Here is a 15,964-nt window from a genome sequence, read left to right as displayed (position 1 = left end):
TCTATAACAGATTCAAAGCATAATCTCATCCTCACACTGAAGATACCACAGCACTGTGTAAGATACCCTCATAGCAGCTCTTGAGGGGTGTTGAGACACAAGAGTGAATCAAGGAGGGGCAGGAATACAAAGTTACAGGATTACCACATACAGCACTGAAGAACATCCTACAGTCCACTATGGAATTTCCAACAGATACAACCATAATACAATCACGTAACTTTTTGTAGCTCTAGTTACTTCTTTTCAGGTACAATAATAGTAAAAAGCATAAGCACCTGGTTGAAGAAATTTCAGCCTCCAATTAACATCAGGCAATAGAAACTCTGACACTTCTTACCTACCTATCATTAGTTAATATTGATTCTATCAGTTTGTTTCTATGAAGTAATGATAATTATATGAAATCATTATAATAATTATATGAAGCACTATAAAGGCATATGGCAGAACTACACTTGGTATGAAAACCAGAATAACAATGTTAGCACTGCTTCCGTTAGTTTGAAAGGATTTTTTGATAAATGGAGAAGATTTAAATGTTGTTTAAATCTTAAATGACTGCTGCTACAGTCACCTCTTAAGAATTTCATCATAACAGCAACACAGGAACTAGTAACAAGAGTAGTATTAACCAACTACTAGAAAATAGTGGTCAGATCAGAAGGCAATGCTACTTACCTAGAAAATTCAACATGCTGAAAAGTAAACTGCTAAGAAAGTGTTCTACAAAAACGTCTTCCATCACGCAAGATGTGCTCATGAAATATTAAAGGTTTTATTTAAAAAGATTAATTATGTGGGTGTCTATGGCAGATAATCAGATTTGTATAGCTTGAGCTATATTAAATTAGATTAATTTTATTCTACTAGTCCAATTATAGTAAGGAAAACACAAATGGAGTATTAGGAAAAGAACAAAAGAGACTGTGCAATTATTTGCCAAAAAAAGCTGTAAAGCATTATTTTCTGGCACGTTATGGACTGCACAAAACACTTACAATTGTACAATTGGCAAAGAATTCACTACCAGGTCACCTACCCATTCTTATCCATCTGTTTAAAGTAAACTGTGATCATTGCTGCAGTTTACTTCCAAAACAACTATTTGGAACAGTTTTCCCAAAATGAAGAGAAGAAAGGGCTAAGTGCATATTTTGATTTCTCAGTATTGAGAAGCTACTAAATTCGGAATACTTGTTTCCTTTTATTTTTGTTTAGCATGACTCAATGTCATGATGAAAAAAATCTACAAATGTGTCCAGAAAATTCACCACACATGACAAAATGAAGACAGTACAGACACTAGTTGAAAACTACACTGTTTATGCAATCTAGATATCTACAATAGGAGAAAGCAATTATGCAATCTAGATAACTACAATAGGAGAAAGCAATCTAAAATCCATGCTATTCTATTTACAGCATCCCAGGAAACTTCCAATATTTTGCAGATGAGAAGAAGCTACGAGATCATATTTTGTAGAAGTTGCAAAGTGAAAAATAAAAAAAAAAATATTGTGACCACAGGGTTTGGTTTAACCTCAGCCAGTAACTAAATACCACACAGCTGCTCACTCACTCCCCCATCACCCACAGGCACAGGGAGAAGAATCAGAAAATAATGTAAAACTCAAAGGTTGAGATAAGAACAATTCAATAATTTAATTGAAATAAAATAAAATACAATAAAAACAATAATAATAACAACACACTTATCATGAAAATGAGGGAGGAGGAAAGAGGAATGAGATCCAAAGAGAAAGGAGAAAAGAAAACCAGTGATGCACAACACAGCTGCTCACCACCCGTGGACTGATGCCCAGCCAGTCCCGGAGCAGCAACCCTTGGCCTTGGCCAACCCCCCATTATGACATCCCATGGTATGGAATACCTCTTTGGCTAGCTCAGGTCAGCTGTCCTGGCTGTGTCCCTTCCCAATTTCTTGTGCCCCTCCAGCCTCCCCACAAGGCTGAGAAACTGAAAAGTCCTTGACTTAGTACACCACCTAGCATACTGATGGTTTTAGTTGCTGCTATCAGCATTGTTCTCACACCAAATCCAAACCACAGCATGCACCAGCTACTAAGAAGAAAATTAAGTCTAGCCCAGCCAAAACCAGGAGAGAAGTCTCTTATGATCCAAGTGTAAAATTACTGCCTTGTAAAACAGAACTCATCAATACTTCTATCAGGATCCTGAAGTGCACTGAAAAAGCAATTGCAGAACTTTCAACAGCTCTTTCCACATTTCCTCATTTCCTGTTCCTTCTTTGAACAAAAGTTCAAAAGATAATTCCCTCTCAGTACAGTTAAGAGACCCGTCAATGATTTTCTCACTACCTGCTCTTGATCAATCAGCAAAAAGCCGAAAGGCAGAGGATCCTGTTTCTTCCTTCTGATGACACCTCCTTGACTGTCAGAATTCTTTTTGCTGTTGACCTACTCTTTGATCAGCTGCTTGAAAAGAGTTTTCTCAGATATTTTGTTGAACAAGGAAAATAACAGAATTCCTCTCTCGATTAAAAAATCCTCCTCTTGGAGGTCTCATTGATAGGGTAGATGTTAATAAAATTATGTGGAATCTCTTCTCTCATATATTTTGTCATTTCCTTCCACACATTGTGAGTCAACAGCAGAAGGCAGCTACACTCATAGCCCTTTATGAAATACATACTACATTAAGCTCAAAAATACACAAATTATATGTTGAATTATTACTTACCTTTTATATAATCCTGTAAAGAAATATAGGAGGGACAGCTTAAGCAGTTGACTTTGAGCTCATTCTGCAGCAGGCTTTCTGCAGTAACTACAAGCTTGTTCCATTAAAACCATTAACTTCTGACAGAATTCATCCTTGTCACTCAAAGAAACAAAAGTCTTTAGAAAACATGTGCCACACATGCAAAATTGACCTCTCTCCCTCACGTCCTACATATATATTTTATGTATATACTTTATATGTATATTAACACACACATATGTATTTACAGACAGACACACAACTTCAGCTAATGTGAGTAATCAGTGCTACTTTCAATATAATGAAACTTCTGACACTTTTAAAAATGCAATAGTCTGGTCCAACATGAGGGTGAAGAAAATTACAGGCTATACAAACTCCTCTGCATTACCAGCCATCTCTAACTTCTTCTTCATAAATACTGTCTTTGCAAAACTGTGTTTTCCAAGAATCTGGAAGCAGGTTTGTTACTTCCACAATAAAGTACTATTAAAAATCATTCAGGACTGAAACAACATAGTTTTCAGTTTGTGCAGTTTACAAGTTTGTCTCCACAAATGGTCACCTGCCATTACCATAGTCGACCTGATCATTTATGATGCTAATTCTAGGTTTTAATCTTGATTTGCAATGATTCAAACAGGCTCAGCTACATCTTTAAAAGAAACATTTGGGAATTCAGAGGTATAAACAAGCATATTAGAAACTATGCAAAACAAAATCCATTTGTTTCTGGTAGCTTGAAGTTCAGAGATGTACTTGTCTAATTTACATGTTTTTATCATTATCTCATAAGAAACTAGTGGCACAGGTCAAAATAAACCCTATTCACTGAAACTCAGTATCTAGCCTCTGACACTGCTTTGGTCTTTTCAAGGAACACTAAGGAAAAAAAACAATCAAACAAAATATACATTTTTTTGTTGACAGGCTTCAACTCTAGGGGGAAAAAAAGAGACTCAAGTGACCAGTTTAATTTCTCTGACCCAGATAACCCTTCCTAAATGAAAACACCCCAGCAATGAGTTTGAAAAATGAACCAGACAATAATGTGAACTGTTTGACAATAAAGAAGATATCTCTGATAAGCATCTGTATGCAAAGCAGAATGGTTGCTTCCACCAGTGAGAAGAGAGAGAAGCAGTGCTTAGAAAGTAAAATAACAGATCTCATATAATTTGCTTACACACTGATTAGATGGTACAGCAACAAACAAAAACCAATGAGTTAATGATAACAAAGAAGCATGCGGAGAACAGTCAGTACAGTGAAGGTTTCAGCAGGCTAGAGCTAAAGCCCATGTGCAGCTGAAAATCAAAGCACTAATACTCAATCAAGCCGAATGGGGAGGGTCGTTGAAGTTTGGTTGGTAACATGGTGCCGATGCCTTTGGGAAAAATGTAGTGATAATAAAATGGGAGAACAGACTGCCAGAGGTAAGAAGATGAGAAGCAGAGAAGTTGGGAGAGGATTTCACCCAAAAATGGATTCAAGTCAGGCTAGTAGTTAATGTTTTCCTAGATGCAATAGAATGTACAGGCTGAGAAACAGCCTCTTCATCTGTGTGAAGATGCTGTTGTCAGTGACTGTTCTTTTGTTCTCCTTCTTACATACACAAATAATTTTTTCCAATAGTGTGACTGATGTGGATAACAGAGAGAAACTATCTAGTTGAGTGAATACCTAAGCACAAAGGGAAAAGGGAAGCTGGTCTTATTCTGAGGAGCCACTGCTTAGAGTTAGATTATTTCTCACTGTTCATCTACCCCCCTAAAAATCCAAACTGATTCATCATCTCAGTGCATCAAAGGCCCCTTCGGTATCCGTTTCCAGTGTGCTGTTGCAGAGTGTATACATGTTAGTACTATTCTTGGTCTAAAGCCAATCAAGGCTAACTATGTCTCCAAATGCACGTGGAAAAAACCCCACACCTTCAACTGTTAGAAACACATTCCACCTCACCAATGACTTCACATTCAAGAGCACGTAGAGAAATCTGATCTGTTATGGTTAATTCACCTCCCAATACCAATTATGTCTATTTAACCTAAACAAGGGTCAACAGGAAAACTGACATTTATGCTACCACTTACACAGCTATTAAGACATCATATGGCTTCCAATAGCTTTTTGGACCAGAAAAGTGAAACTTCCTTGTCCAGAAAGCTAGATGGAAATGTTGTATTCCAAATTCTGCTTTAGGATAAAGACAGAATTTCCTTGAAAAAACTCTAGAGGCATGACTAGAGGCACGACTAGAGGCACTACTAACATGTAACAGAAGCCTTCATGTGTTAGGACTGGATTGATTCAGATAGCCCACAGATGTATTTTCCAGTCTACAGTTTGTGAAAAAAATTTCATTAAGATGAATATAGAAACAATCTCTGTCTCAAAGATAACAAACTGGTAGCTGTCTTTTAGAAACACTTACTTATAAATCAACCTAATTGGTTTTGGGCATAGAATAAATTCCAGTCAGTAATGTAGACATAAGATTCTAACTTTTAAAAGTATATATTAAAAAGGAATGTCAAAAATTAGAAGCAAATCAAGCAAAATTAAGTAAAGGGAAAGCATTAAATACAACAATATGATGTATAACAGGAACAAACTAGCCTAGCACTGGATGAACATGGAAGTTTCAAAATATTCGCAAACAAAGCATTCAAAAAGTTTTTCTAATTTATGTTTCTCAAGATGATAGGTAAGATCATGTATCCACCTCCTGCAATGACAAAGAAACTCTTCTCATTCCACTGGGAAAAAAGATCGTACGTTGAATAACTTTTGCTAGAAGTACCTATAAAAACACACAATATGCTTTGGTTTTACTGAAAAAAGATCATCTCCTTTGGATGAAAAGATATATTTTACATACAAAAGTTTCATATGGAGTCCCAGGGACTTCTTTGTATGTAGCACTTTAGGAATAAGTTGGTATTATTTCCATATACTTTCACAAATCATAGCTGTTAAGTGATTTATGTGATTGATGTTACAATATCCTCCTTGCTGTGCATAGAAAAGCCTTGGATTCTCTGAGACAGATTTGGTCAGCTTTCCACATGTATGTCCTTGCTATATGGATAGGAAAGACTTTTAAGACTTGGCTAAGATAACCTCAGCCAAGTTTTATCCAAAATTTGGAACTTCTCCAGCATTAAAAGGATGGGGGTGGGGGCAAAATATCTTTCATTCATACCTTCTAAAAAATACCCAAACTACAGCACTTTTGAGCCATGGACAGGCACAATAGTCCTTAATCTGGTAGAGAATTTGGATCTCCAGACTCTGCATTCACTTTGAAGAGTGCTAAAAGTGACATTAACTTTCTGAATGTAAGAAGCTACCTCTCTTCGTTGGCACAATCATTCAAAACACTGCCAGAAAAGTCATACTGATTTTATTATAAGCAGGGGCTCATTTTTACAATAAACATTCTAAATATAATGAAATCCAAAATCAGATACAAAATTAATGTAATTTATTTTAACAAGAGAGGGCACACATGATCTGTTCTGGCCTCAGATGTGTAAAGCTGCAATGGCCTGCTCTAATGACAATCAGCTTTCACTGCTCTTCTCCAGAAGTGGACCACTTTTCCTACCACTGTTCCTCATCCTGTTATTTATCTTCTTTTGTATAATGATGTGTTTTTCATGCTTAGTATTTGATGTAGCTCTATGCAACAGCAGCACACAAACTTATTTTGTTTTCCCTTTTGAAAATACTGCATCCTGTTCTTTATAAACTGGACATTTAGAAGAGATAAGATACTGAAATGTCAAATCTAGTCAACAAAGGGAAAAGACAACACCATTTTTTTTAGATAATCCTGTGGTGTATAAACTAAGCAGGCTCAGTTTTTAGGGGAAAAAAATAAGTAGTGATTTTTGTGACAGTTATTCAAAGTCAAAGATTTCAGTCTAAGTGCTTTTTGCTATTTGAAATACGATTTTTTTTCCCATGCAATTTTCTGAAAATATTTTGATGAGTAACAGTTTTCTTAAATCTTGGACAAAAGCATCCGGAGAGAACATTACAGATTAAGCTAAAAATCCACTTTTCCTTTAGGCAAATTGGCTAGTGAATAGCTAACTATAAAGTAATGCATGCATTTCAGTTCTGTATATCCTTTCAGTGCTCCTGTCCATTAATTGGCCATTGATTTGAAAATGTCAATTTTCCTGATAATGGTTTTATGGGCAATATGATCAACATCATTAAACTCATTTTGTTTCACATGAAATAATGGATCACAACTTCACATTTATTTAAACAAACCCAACTGATAGTAGTATGTTGATTTTTTCCCTTCATTTTATGCTTAAAGATTTTGAGTCGTTTCTGTACATGAATGGCTAGCCTGGCATATTACAGGACAAAGGCTATAAGCTCTTTTTCAATACAGGAAACAATAAATAGTTGTAAGCAAAATTAACTTCCTTAAAAAACATACATTTGCACGAAAATATTAACTCCCTTAATAATGGCAATATATATGTTGTTTTCAGATGTTCCACAAAAGAGCTGTATATAACACAGGCAAAGAATTTGTGATGGCCATTATAACAACGAATACACTGACCCTTGTAAACCTGAACTTAGTGCATCTCCTGTACTTTTATCTACTGGGTAGGAAAATAAGGAATGATTTAAAACAATACGGTAAACTTTCAACTCCTATTTCATCTCCAAAAGTTAAACTCTAGCAACACAAAGAAGAAATAACAGCAACAAAGTGCTGCAAGTTTTAAAGAAAAAAATCCTTTGACTTAAGGATGTTTGAAACTATCTGTACCTAGTCTTTCACAGTTCAGATGTAGAGGGGTGAACTCTTGGGAATGCAATTTATATACTTGCCTTCAAAACTGACCAGCTGACTTCAATGACTTAAAATTAATCTATTTAAAAAATGTAATAAAACCTGTATATGAATACAGGTACACAAGTTAGTTTCTATTGTAAATGTCGCATTCCAACACCTAAGAAACATAACAAGCTGCTATATATCCCAACTTCAAAGTGCACCTATTTTAAACCAAGAAATGGCATTTCTTCATATAAAGCTTATGTATTACATAGCTCTATGAAGTGTTTTGCTGCCTATTTAAATACTGTTTAGAACTCCCTGCAGAATAATCCAATCTATTACTAAACACAATTTCTAATGCAAATGCATATTTTGACTGAAGAAGGTTTTATTAATGCACTTTCTGATTTACTAAGGTAATTCAGTTCATGACTACCTTTCAGTCCCTTGGCCCAATTTCCATGTCTATAACAGTCAATTTTGGATTAACTTATTGAGCTAGGAACTTACAGAGAAAGACCTTGAACTTAGAATACCAGAGCCACTTTAATACATATTCTAAAAGGAGCCACAAAAACATAACAAAGTGCAGTGCCAGACAGTATTCCACAATAAGCATGTCCTCACAGAAAAATATGCTTGCATGTAGGAACTATCCAAAGCTGTGAAATTACAGGGTAATTCACTTCTTTATCAGAACCTTGGACACCTCTTAAATGAAGAAATCAGTGAAATGTCATATTATTAAATGGTAACGAATCACTTCTGACACAAAACGTCTTTGGAAAGATCAGGGTCAACTGATAACAAAATACAGCAGATTTCTTAAAGAGAAAGTCTTCCTCAGTTGTGTATATTTTATTCAACTGTAATTTAATAAAAACCCAAACTAGGAAGACTAAAATTTGACATATAGATTAAAAGGCAGTTGAAGAAACGCTGTGACCAAACACATGAGCCTGTTAAATAGTAAGCATCTATCCCACGCAAAGACCAATCCTACTCAGTGTACTGCGCATTGATTAAAATGTACACTTGAAAACTGTGGTGAGGAAGGTGAAAAAGATCACTAAGGTATAGATTACCTGCAGACAGAGCACTGCCGCTGCGGCTGGAGAGCAGTGAACATCACTATCACAGAATAGTTACGAGGTGGAGCCTTCACAAATCTTCGGAATTTGTCTCCATTCATGCGGATGACCGAGCGCCTTGAGCTCCACTCCATCAGCTGTTCCACCTTCTCAGCCAAAAGATTCTGTAATTGAGGACAAGGATGAACAATGTTTAAGCTTAAACTTCAAGGACTTCGTACACATATTCTGCCTTTGCATGCACACAGCACCTATGGACTTAAGCAGATTGGGGGCACCTCCATATAGCTTATAGCACAACTTAGTCTTCTACGTAGACAAGTAGATTTTAAGTACTTAAAAAAAAAAAAAAAATAACCCAAAGTGGTCTTAGAAAGGATACATATAATGAAATAAACAGGTTGCTACCAAAGGCAAATGAGTGGGGTAAGGCTGATTATCTAAATACAAGATACAAGTACAGCAATCATTTAACTTTCAGTAAAATTTGAAAATTTTAGAAAATGCAGCATTATATTTATTGTTAGTAAAAATCATAGCAGTATACTAACAGTCACTCAGATATTAAGACCAAAGAAAAACATAGCTACAAAGAAAAATAGTTATTACCTTCACAATTTCCTTACAAATATGTATCATATTGAATTTAAATTAATGTGAGTTTTTTATTTTGCTACAGACCAGAGTGCACTGTCTTATGAACCCATCTAGGCACTTTCCATTATGAGATCAACACTTTTAGTTGCTTTCAAGGTTGAGATGCCCAAAATATTTTGACTGAAGTATATAAGAAAGACCAAAAATTGCTTGTGTGTGGCTTTTCTTTTGCATGAAAGCATTCCATCATATGAAGCATTTAGAATCAGGCTATGAGACATATTAGCAGATGGCCCTCAAGTTAAATACATTAACTAACATTCCTATGAAAATCTATTTAGTTTGTTGTTGTTGTTTTTTTTTTTATCAAGTAAGCCTGACGTCACACATGCTCAGCAGAGACTTTTTAGTCTCCTGAGTTATGTAGGTTCAGTGAAGTTGCTGAGTGCTGAAAGAAGGTGGGAAGGACAGAAAGGGGGACAGACAGAAATGGAGACAGAAAGTGAAGAGGAAGCACCAAACAAAAGAGAAACTAAGTTCAGAAAACAGGAAGGTGTGAGAACTCGTACAAAATACACGAGTTAGTGAAAGGGTATACAAACTGATGAGGGTCTGCTGTGGAAGAGAAGAATAAGCCATCTTAACAAAATATAATGAAATGGGAAAGCTCTGAGAAAAAGGGATCAAGACACATAAGGTGAGGATAAAACTCAGATACTGTGCAGGAACCACTGAGCAAGGAGACAAGGTAGCTTTTCTAGGAGTTTGGGTTTTTTAAAGAAAAAAAAAATGTAACATTTTGACAAATCAGTAAGGCTATAAATAAGAGTAAAGATAGGTATGTGAAGGGAAAGGAGGAATGAAATAGAAGGATAAAGGAAAATTCCATTTTGCCTGTCAGATCTTCCATCTTAAAAATTAGCAGATGACGTCCCTTGGATCTCCTAATAAGGCACAGCTCATTGTCATAAGTTCTGAGTCAAGAAGAAGCTTTGATCAGTGTAAATCATGAACAGTTCTGAAACAGCCACATTTCACATTTATTTGACCGTATAAAGCCTTTAAATAATAACAAAAAAACCCTTTTAGGTTTTCATTACTATTCTAAGAATTTAGCTGAGATTTGCAATCACGAAAGTAAAGAGGAGACTACAATTCTGTCTGTCAAGAGAATACCAATGAATCAATCAATACAGCTTTTCTTCTGCAAAAAGCCCTATTTTTTGGTAGTTTTACTTTAAAAAAGATATTTTGTAAGTTCTGTTCTTTAAAACAAACCATAAAGCAGATCACATAAAAATGAAACCTATGCATTTGTAAAATTTCCTTGGATTAGCAGTACCTGGATTAAATCTTTCTGTTCATTTCAAAAGATTCACTAGTTTTGCAAGAGGCACTCCACCTGGTAATGCATAATGAAACATAAGGGGCCAAAAAGTGATGTGTATTCATATTTCCAAAAGCTTTAATAGCTGAAGCAAAAAGATAAAACAAAGAAAACTGATAAAGATACATTAATTTTAAATTAGCACAGGAAGGATACACAACATCCTACTTGGTACAAAAGACCAAAGACTTTTCAGAATAGGTCTTATGCAGAGAAAAGAAACAGAAACCTATGAAGTATTGTTAAGGGTGCTAAAGCAAAAGCATGATCCTGACAGGAAAAAAAACGGGGGGGGGGGGGGGGGGGGGGGGGGGGGGGAACCCAGCTCTATTACTGTTATATAATTTGTTTCTACAAAATCATCAGTGATACCAGAAGAGTCTTACTCAGAGAAGTCCTATACAAAGTTTTACTTGGAAGACGTGGCCAATAAATAATTGTCTTGATTCCTTCAGATTCAACCATGTATAACACCACCTTCACATAGCTCTTGTGCAATATGGTGAGATTCACCATAATGTTCTCAACCACTTGTATGTTTTGTTTTGCTTTTTCTAAATGCACTAGGTAACAAGCAAGTAACTAACCTAACATGTTTACTAAGGTAACTAAGTAACATGTTTACTTAGGTAACTAAGTAGTACTTCAGGAGTATAAAGTCACTAGGTACAATTTTATTACCTGCTTTGCTAGATTCTTAAGAATGTACTTTTTTCAAATAGAAAGTTATCATTGCGTAGCTTGATGAATGAAACATTCTGCTATAGGCCAGATTTCCCTTCGGTAACTGGCTGCACTTAGATATCCTACTACTTTTTAGTCCACTTTATTCCAGAAAGTCTCCTTTTGCAAAGTAATTGATAGAAGAGATCTTGGGACTGACAGCTCTAGAATTTGCAATGAAGTCTGTGGAACAGCCTATATTTTATGGCTTTCTGATTCATAACACTTTACAGATAGATGAAGGTCTGATATTGTTTTGTTGTAAACATTCATACAATGTATGCTGCCGAGTAATTTATCAACCTTTTCCTCATCTCACTTAATAATGAAGTTCAAGAAATAAATCTAATGTTAAATGACTTTCCATTTTAGATATGCATTTTGCTTTAAAGCTGAATATCTATGTTCAGGAAATATGGAAAATTTCAACATTCCAACTGCCTACTTCAGCTTTGGGTCAAAAAGGCAATCACTTTTCATACAAAAAAGAAAAACAGATTGCTGAATACAAGGTGTGACTATGAGCTCTACCTCCAGTCAAAAACTTTCTCCCACGTAAAAGAACAGTGTTGAAAAGTGAAAAAAACAAACTGACAGAAAACATTTAGAAACAAAAGGCAGAATTTTCCCTATTACCCTGATGGAATAATAATGAAAATAATAATCTATTAACACCTAGGAAAAGACAATGATATATCCCAAATTATTCTTGCCGTGAAGGTACTGAAACCGAATGTGTCCTCCAGTACTTTTCTTTTACCATCAAACTGTACAAATCATACATAAAACTGCCGAAGTGAATCCCCATTAGGATTCTAGACATTTACAAAATTTTATTAACTGGCCTCTTTCCACCCCCTGGGGAAACTTCTGCCAGAGAAAAGCCGGAAATAGGAGAGGATGACTAAATCAGACCCACTGGACAAAACACATCTTGTGATGACTGAGACACATGAACAACTGGTACTCACATCCAGAAAATGAGAAACTATCTCATTTTTGCCCTACACTGCTAAACTTCTGCTCCTTTCCAGTCTAAACAGTTTAAAGACTCTACATTTATTTAAACTCATTTATTTACAGAACTCCTCTGAACATTCACTAGCTTTATGCTGGTAACTCAATGGGACTGTTTTAATTTAAACAGTGAAAAAACCTCAAACCCACAAGCATAAATCTGAGAAGGGAAATTCTTCCTTTCAGAGTAAAGTTGAAGTTTTCTTGGTGCAAATAACTATAAAAGGGTCAACAGACAACAGTCTACTGATAAAAGCATAAGGAACATTTAAATCAATGGGTGAAGAGGCAGCCATGTGCCATTTATATATTTCCATTTCCTGATGCTTACAAGCAAGATAAAAGAACATTTATGATATACATGTGGAAACAATACAAAAGCTAATTTCTGTAAACCAATCAGAACTACATTATTACTTGCTGTTCCTGCATTATTTTGTTACAAGTGAAAATACATGGCACGAGCATTTTTTCAAAAATAAATAACGCCTAAAAATGTAACTGAGAAAATCCAGAATGCAGAAATTTTCTGATGCAACAAGAAAAACAGTTCTTTATTTAGGACAGGGATTTCTCCATAAAGAGATCACCTATGAAAATTATTTTTGTTACTGGAGTAGGGGCAGAATCCTTGGCATTTTGACCTCAATCCCGCTAAGCCCCACTGAAATAAGCTGCTTGGGACAGCAATTCTAAATAATCTTGCTTTTTTTCATATGGCTAGCAAAAGATTTTTCCATTTGCAGTCGTCCATGTCATTGAAACGAGAACAAAGCTAAAGAATACAGTTAAAAGCCTATCTATTATACATCTCAGTTTCTAGTGATGTGTTAAAACAACTGTGCCACCTGTCAAAAATGCAGACAAACTGTGACAAGTTATGAAACAGAAGATGCTGGCAGGCCCACCTTCTGGCATCTCTACCTGAAGCAATTCCCTATTAGGGATTGCTTCCCAGTGATCCCCCATATCTCCTCTCTGCTGCTTAACCCAATAGAGCTTGGCATCTACAAGCGTTCCCTTTCATGCTCTGTGACTAGCAGATTAGCTACTCAAAGCACAGCTTTATTTATTCAGCCTCCCAAGACACTGTGCCTACAAGACAAAGCATAAACAACAATAACAACCACCCTGTATACACACGTTTTGCCTCACTTGACTTAATTTTCCTTGGCCAGATTTTCAAAATTTCTTTTGGCCCAAATAAAACCATATCTCTCTGGAGAAAAGAAAATCAAAACCCAAGAACCAGAACACCACCCAGATTTTCCTAAATGGTGCTTGCTCTGCTATTCAACAGATGACACTGACATTTTCAAGAAAATCTCTTATTTTTAAAACAAACAAAAAAAACCCCTAAGATTGAAATACTTGTTGGTTCAGATTTGTTGATCTGAAAAATATACATAACAGCAAAATAGCTGGAGTATGGCAAAGGGAAGTTTCTCCTTGATTCTCACAGAAGTTTTATCAGTTGTCTTTATCATATATACATATTTCTGATGGGTTTACATTATTGAAAATTTAGTTTGAATTAAGTTTCTTTAGACCTCCTTTCATTTACTTTACCTTCAGTCAGAAAAACATCACACGGGTAACTTAAGCCCTAGGTTTCAGAAGAAGTTTCAGCTCTTTCTGATGTAAGATGGTGCCTCCTGAATGCTGCTAGACGTGAACATGGAAGATCTCAGCTCTAGAAGGTAGAGTCAAGATCCATAAGAAGAGATACCAGTACTAGGAAACGTCCTCAAAAAAATTAGGCAGGGACTCAATCTACTGGTGACTCCTAGTAAGGCTGAGGCATTGGTTATTACCAAGTCATTCCCCTTTCCTGATGAAAAATTCAAATTCAGTCCAGTAGTTCAAGTTTCTCAGTTTCTGTAGTAAAGATATAAAGCAAGGAAATAAATTTCTAATTAATGATTTGATCCTACATTTGCTACTGGAGATAAATTAACTACAGATTTTGTTGAATATTTCTTAAATTATGATGTTGCAAAGGAAAAAAAAAAATGAGGTGGCCTGACTTCCATGTTTGCTGTATGTGTATCTTACCAAAACCATCTAATGTAGACTGAATGATCACTCTTCAGATAAAGACTCTGCTTTGTTCACTTAGGTGCATCAAGTCCTCAAGAAATGTTAGCTTTGTAGGTAATTATTTCAGGACAAAACTCAATGTAAAAAAATCCACAAGGTTGCACCGATAAGGCATGTAAAGTATCTCTTAAATATCTCAATCTGATGTATGTAGCTTAAATTCCAATTGAACAGTCACTTTTTTAGTCTTTAAACTAATAATACTAGTAAAGAGAAACTACTTTTCAGCAGTATGCTGTAGAAATAGTAGTTAACTCCTCTAAAAATATGTTTGATGAGCATTCACTGTAATTATTAACTCAATTACATTAATGGCAGAAAGACAGTGGAATCTACATTCAAAGTGTTGTTACAGCCTATTTAAATTTAGTCATTCATTCCTCTGTTGTCCCTTGTTCATCTGATGCCTGCATATAAATGTAATTCACACTGTCAATATATCAGTATTCTTGAACATATCCAAAAATAGTTTTATCATTCATAAATCTTGACAAACAATACTTGCATGTACTCAGGTACGTTTACATAATATCCCTACACACTAAAAAGGGAGAAGATAGATGACTACTTTTCTGCACAAGCCTTCTACACAAGACCTCACATGGTTCATGGACTTGAAGGTGCTAAAGAAGAGTAATTTCTTTGATCTGCCTAGATCTTCACTCTTCCCTCCAACACCTCCTAGGTTATTGTGGAACCTGGCAAAAAATTAAAACATATTTTACTTAGAAGAGGAGTACACTTTATATAAAAGACATGCAGCGTCAGTAGCTTTATCCAAAATATTTATTCCCTATTTTGAACTTCTCTATAAATCAAGAACAAAAACCATGGGTCATGTCAAACTAATGAACTTTGTTAAATGTCATTTCTTGATTCACAAGAAACTCTATGTCTAATGGAGAACTGCAGGATTAAGTATCTGGATATTCCAGTCAGAAACATACTTTTCTACAGCAGAAATTAACAATATTTACATCAGATTCCGTAGGCATCAGAAGTACAATACATTCTGTTCTGTAAAGTTGTAAGGTCACAAACTAATTCTTCTACGGAGAACAGCTGCATCAGTACTGCAAAAGTTTCCTTTCCTGTCCTCATCTCCTCTTCAACTTTCCATAATCTTTCAAAGGCTGTTTTTTAATAAAATTAAAAAAAGAAAACAAAAACAAAACCCACAAAAAATCCCTAGCATAAGTTAATGTAAATATCACTAACCACTAATATATATATATATGTGTGTGTGTGTATATATATGTGTGAGTATATATATATGTGTGTGTGTGTGTGTGTGTGGATATATATATGTAAATCTCTTAGGATACTTTATTCCCTTTCAGATTATTTACATATTTACAGGAATTGAGAAGTTACATAATCGAGGAGCCATGTAAGCTGGCACACTGTGACTGACTTGATATTATGCTCCATTGACTTCAGGTTACTTAGCTGTGACTGAGGATTTGCTTCTTGGAATCAGACACTGAT

At 35.4% G+C, this 15,964-nt stretch overlaps 1 protein-coding gene across 1 annotated transcript in view; it reads right to left on the bottom strand.

Annotated features, from left to right (window-relative positions):
- Positions 1–15,964, bottom strand: part of TUSC3 (tumor suppressor candidate 3) — a 137,956-nt gene that overhangs the window by 80,329 nt on the left and 41,663 nt on the right. Inside the window, exon 2 of the mRNA XM_040596363.1 lies at positions 8,647–8,816. Within this exon, the coding sequence (XP_040452297.1) occupies positions 8,647–8,816 (170 nt within the window). The remainder of the gene's footprint in view (positions 1–8,646; positions 8,817–15,964) is intronic.

The sequence above is a fragment of the Falco naumanni genome, chromosome 1, assembly GCF_017639655.2.
Source record: "Falco naumanni isolate bFalNau1 chromosome 1, bFalNau1.pat, whole genome shotgun sequence".
Taxonomy (NCBI): Eukaryota; Metazoa; Chordata; class Aves; order Falconiformes; family Falconidae; genus Falco; species Falco naumanni.
Note: the sequence above shows the minus strand (reverse complement) of the source record. Positions and strands in the feature narration are given on the sequence as shown.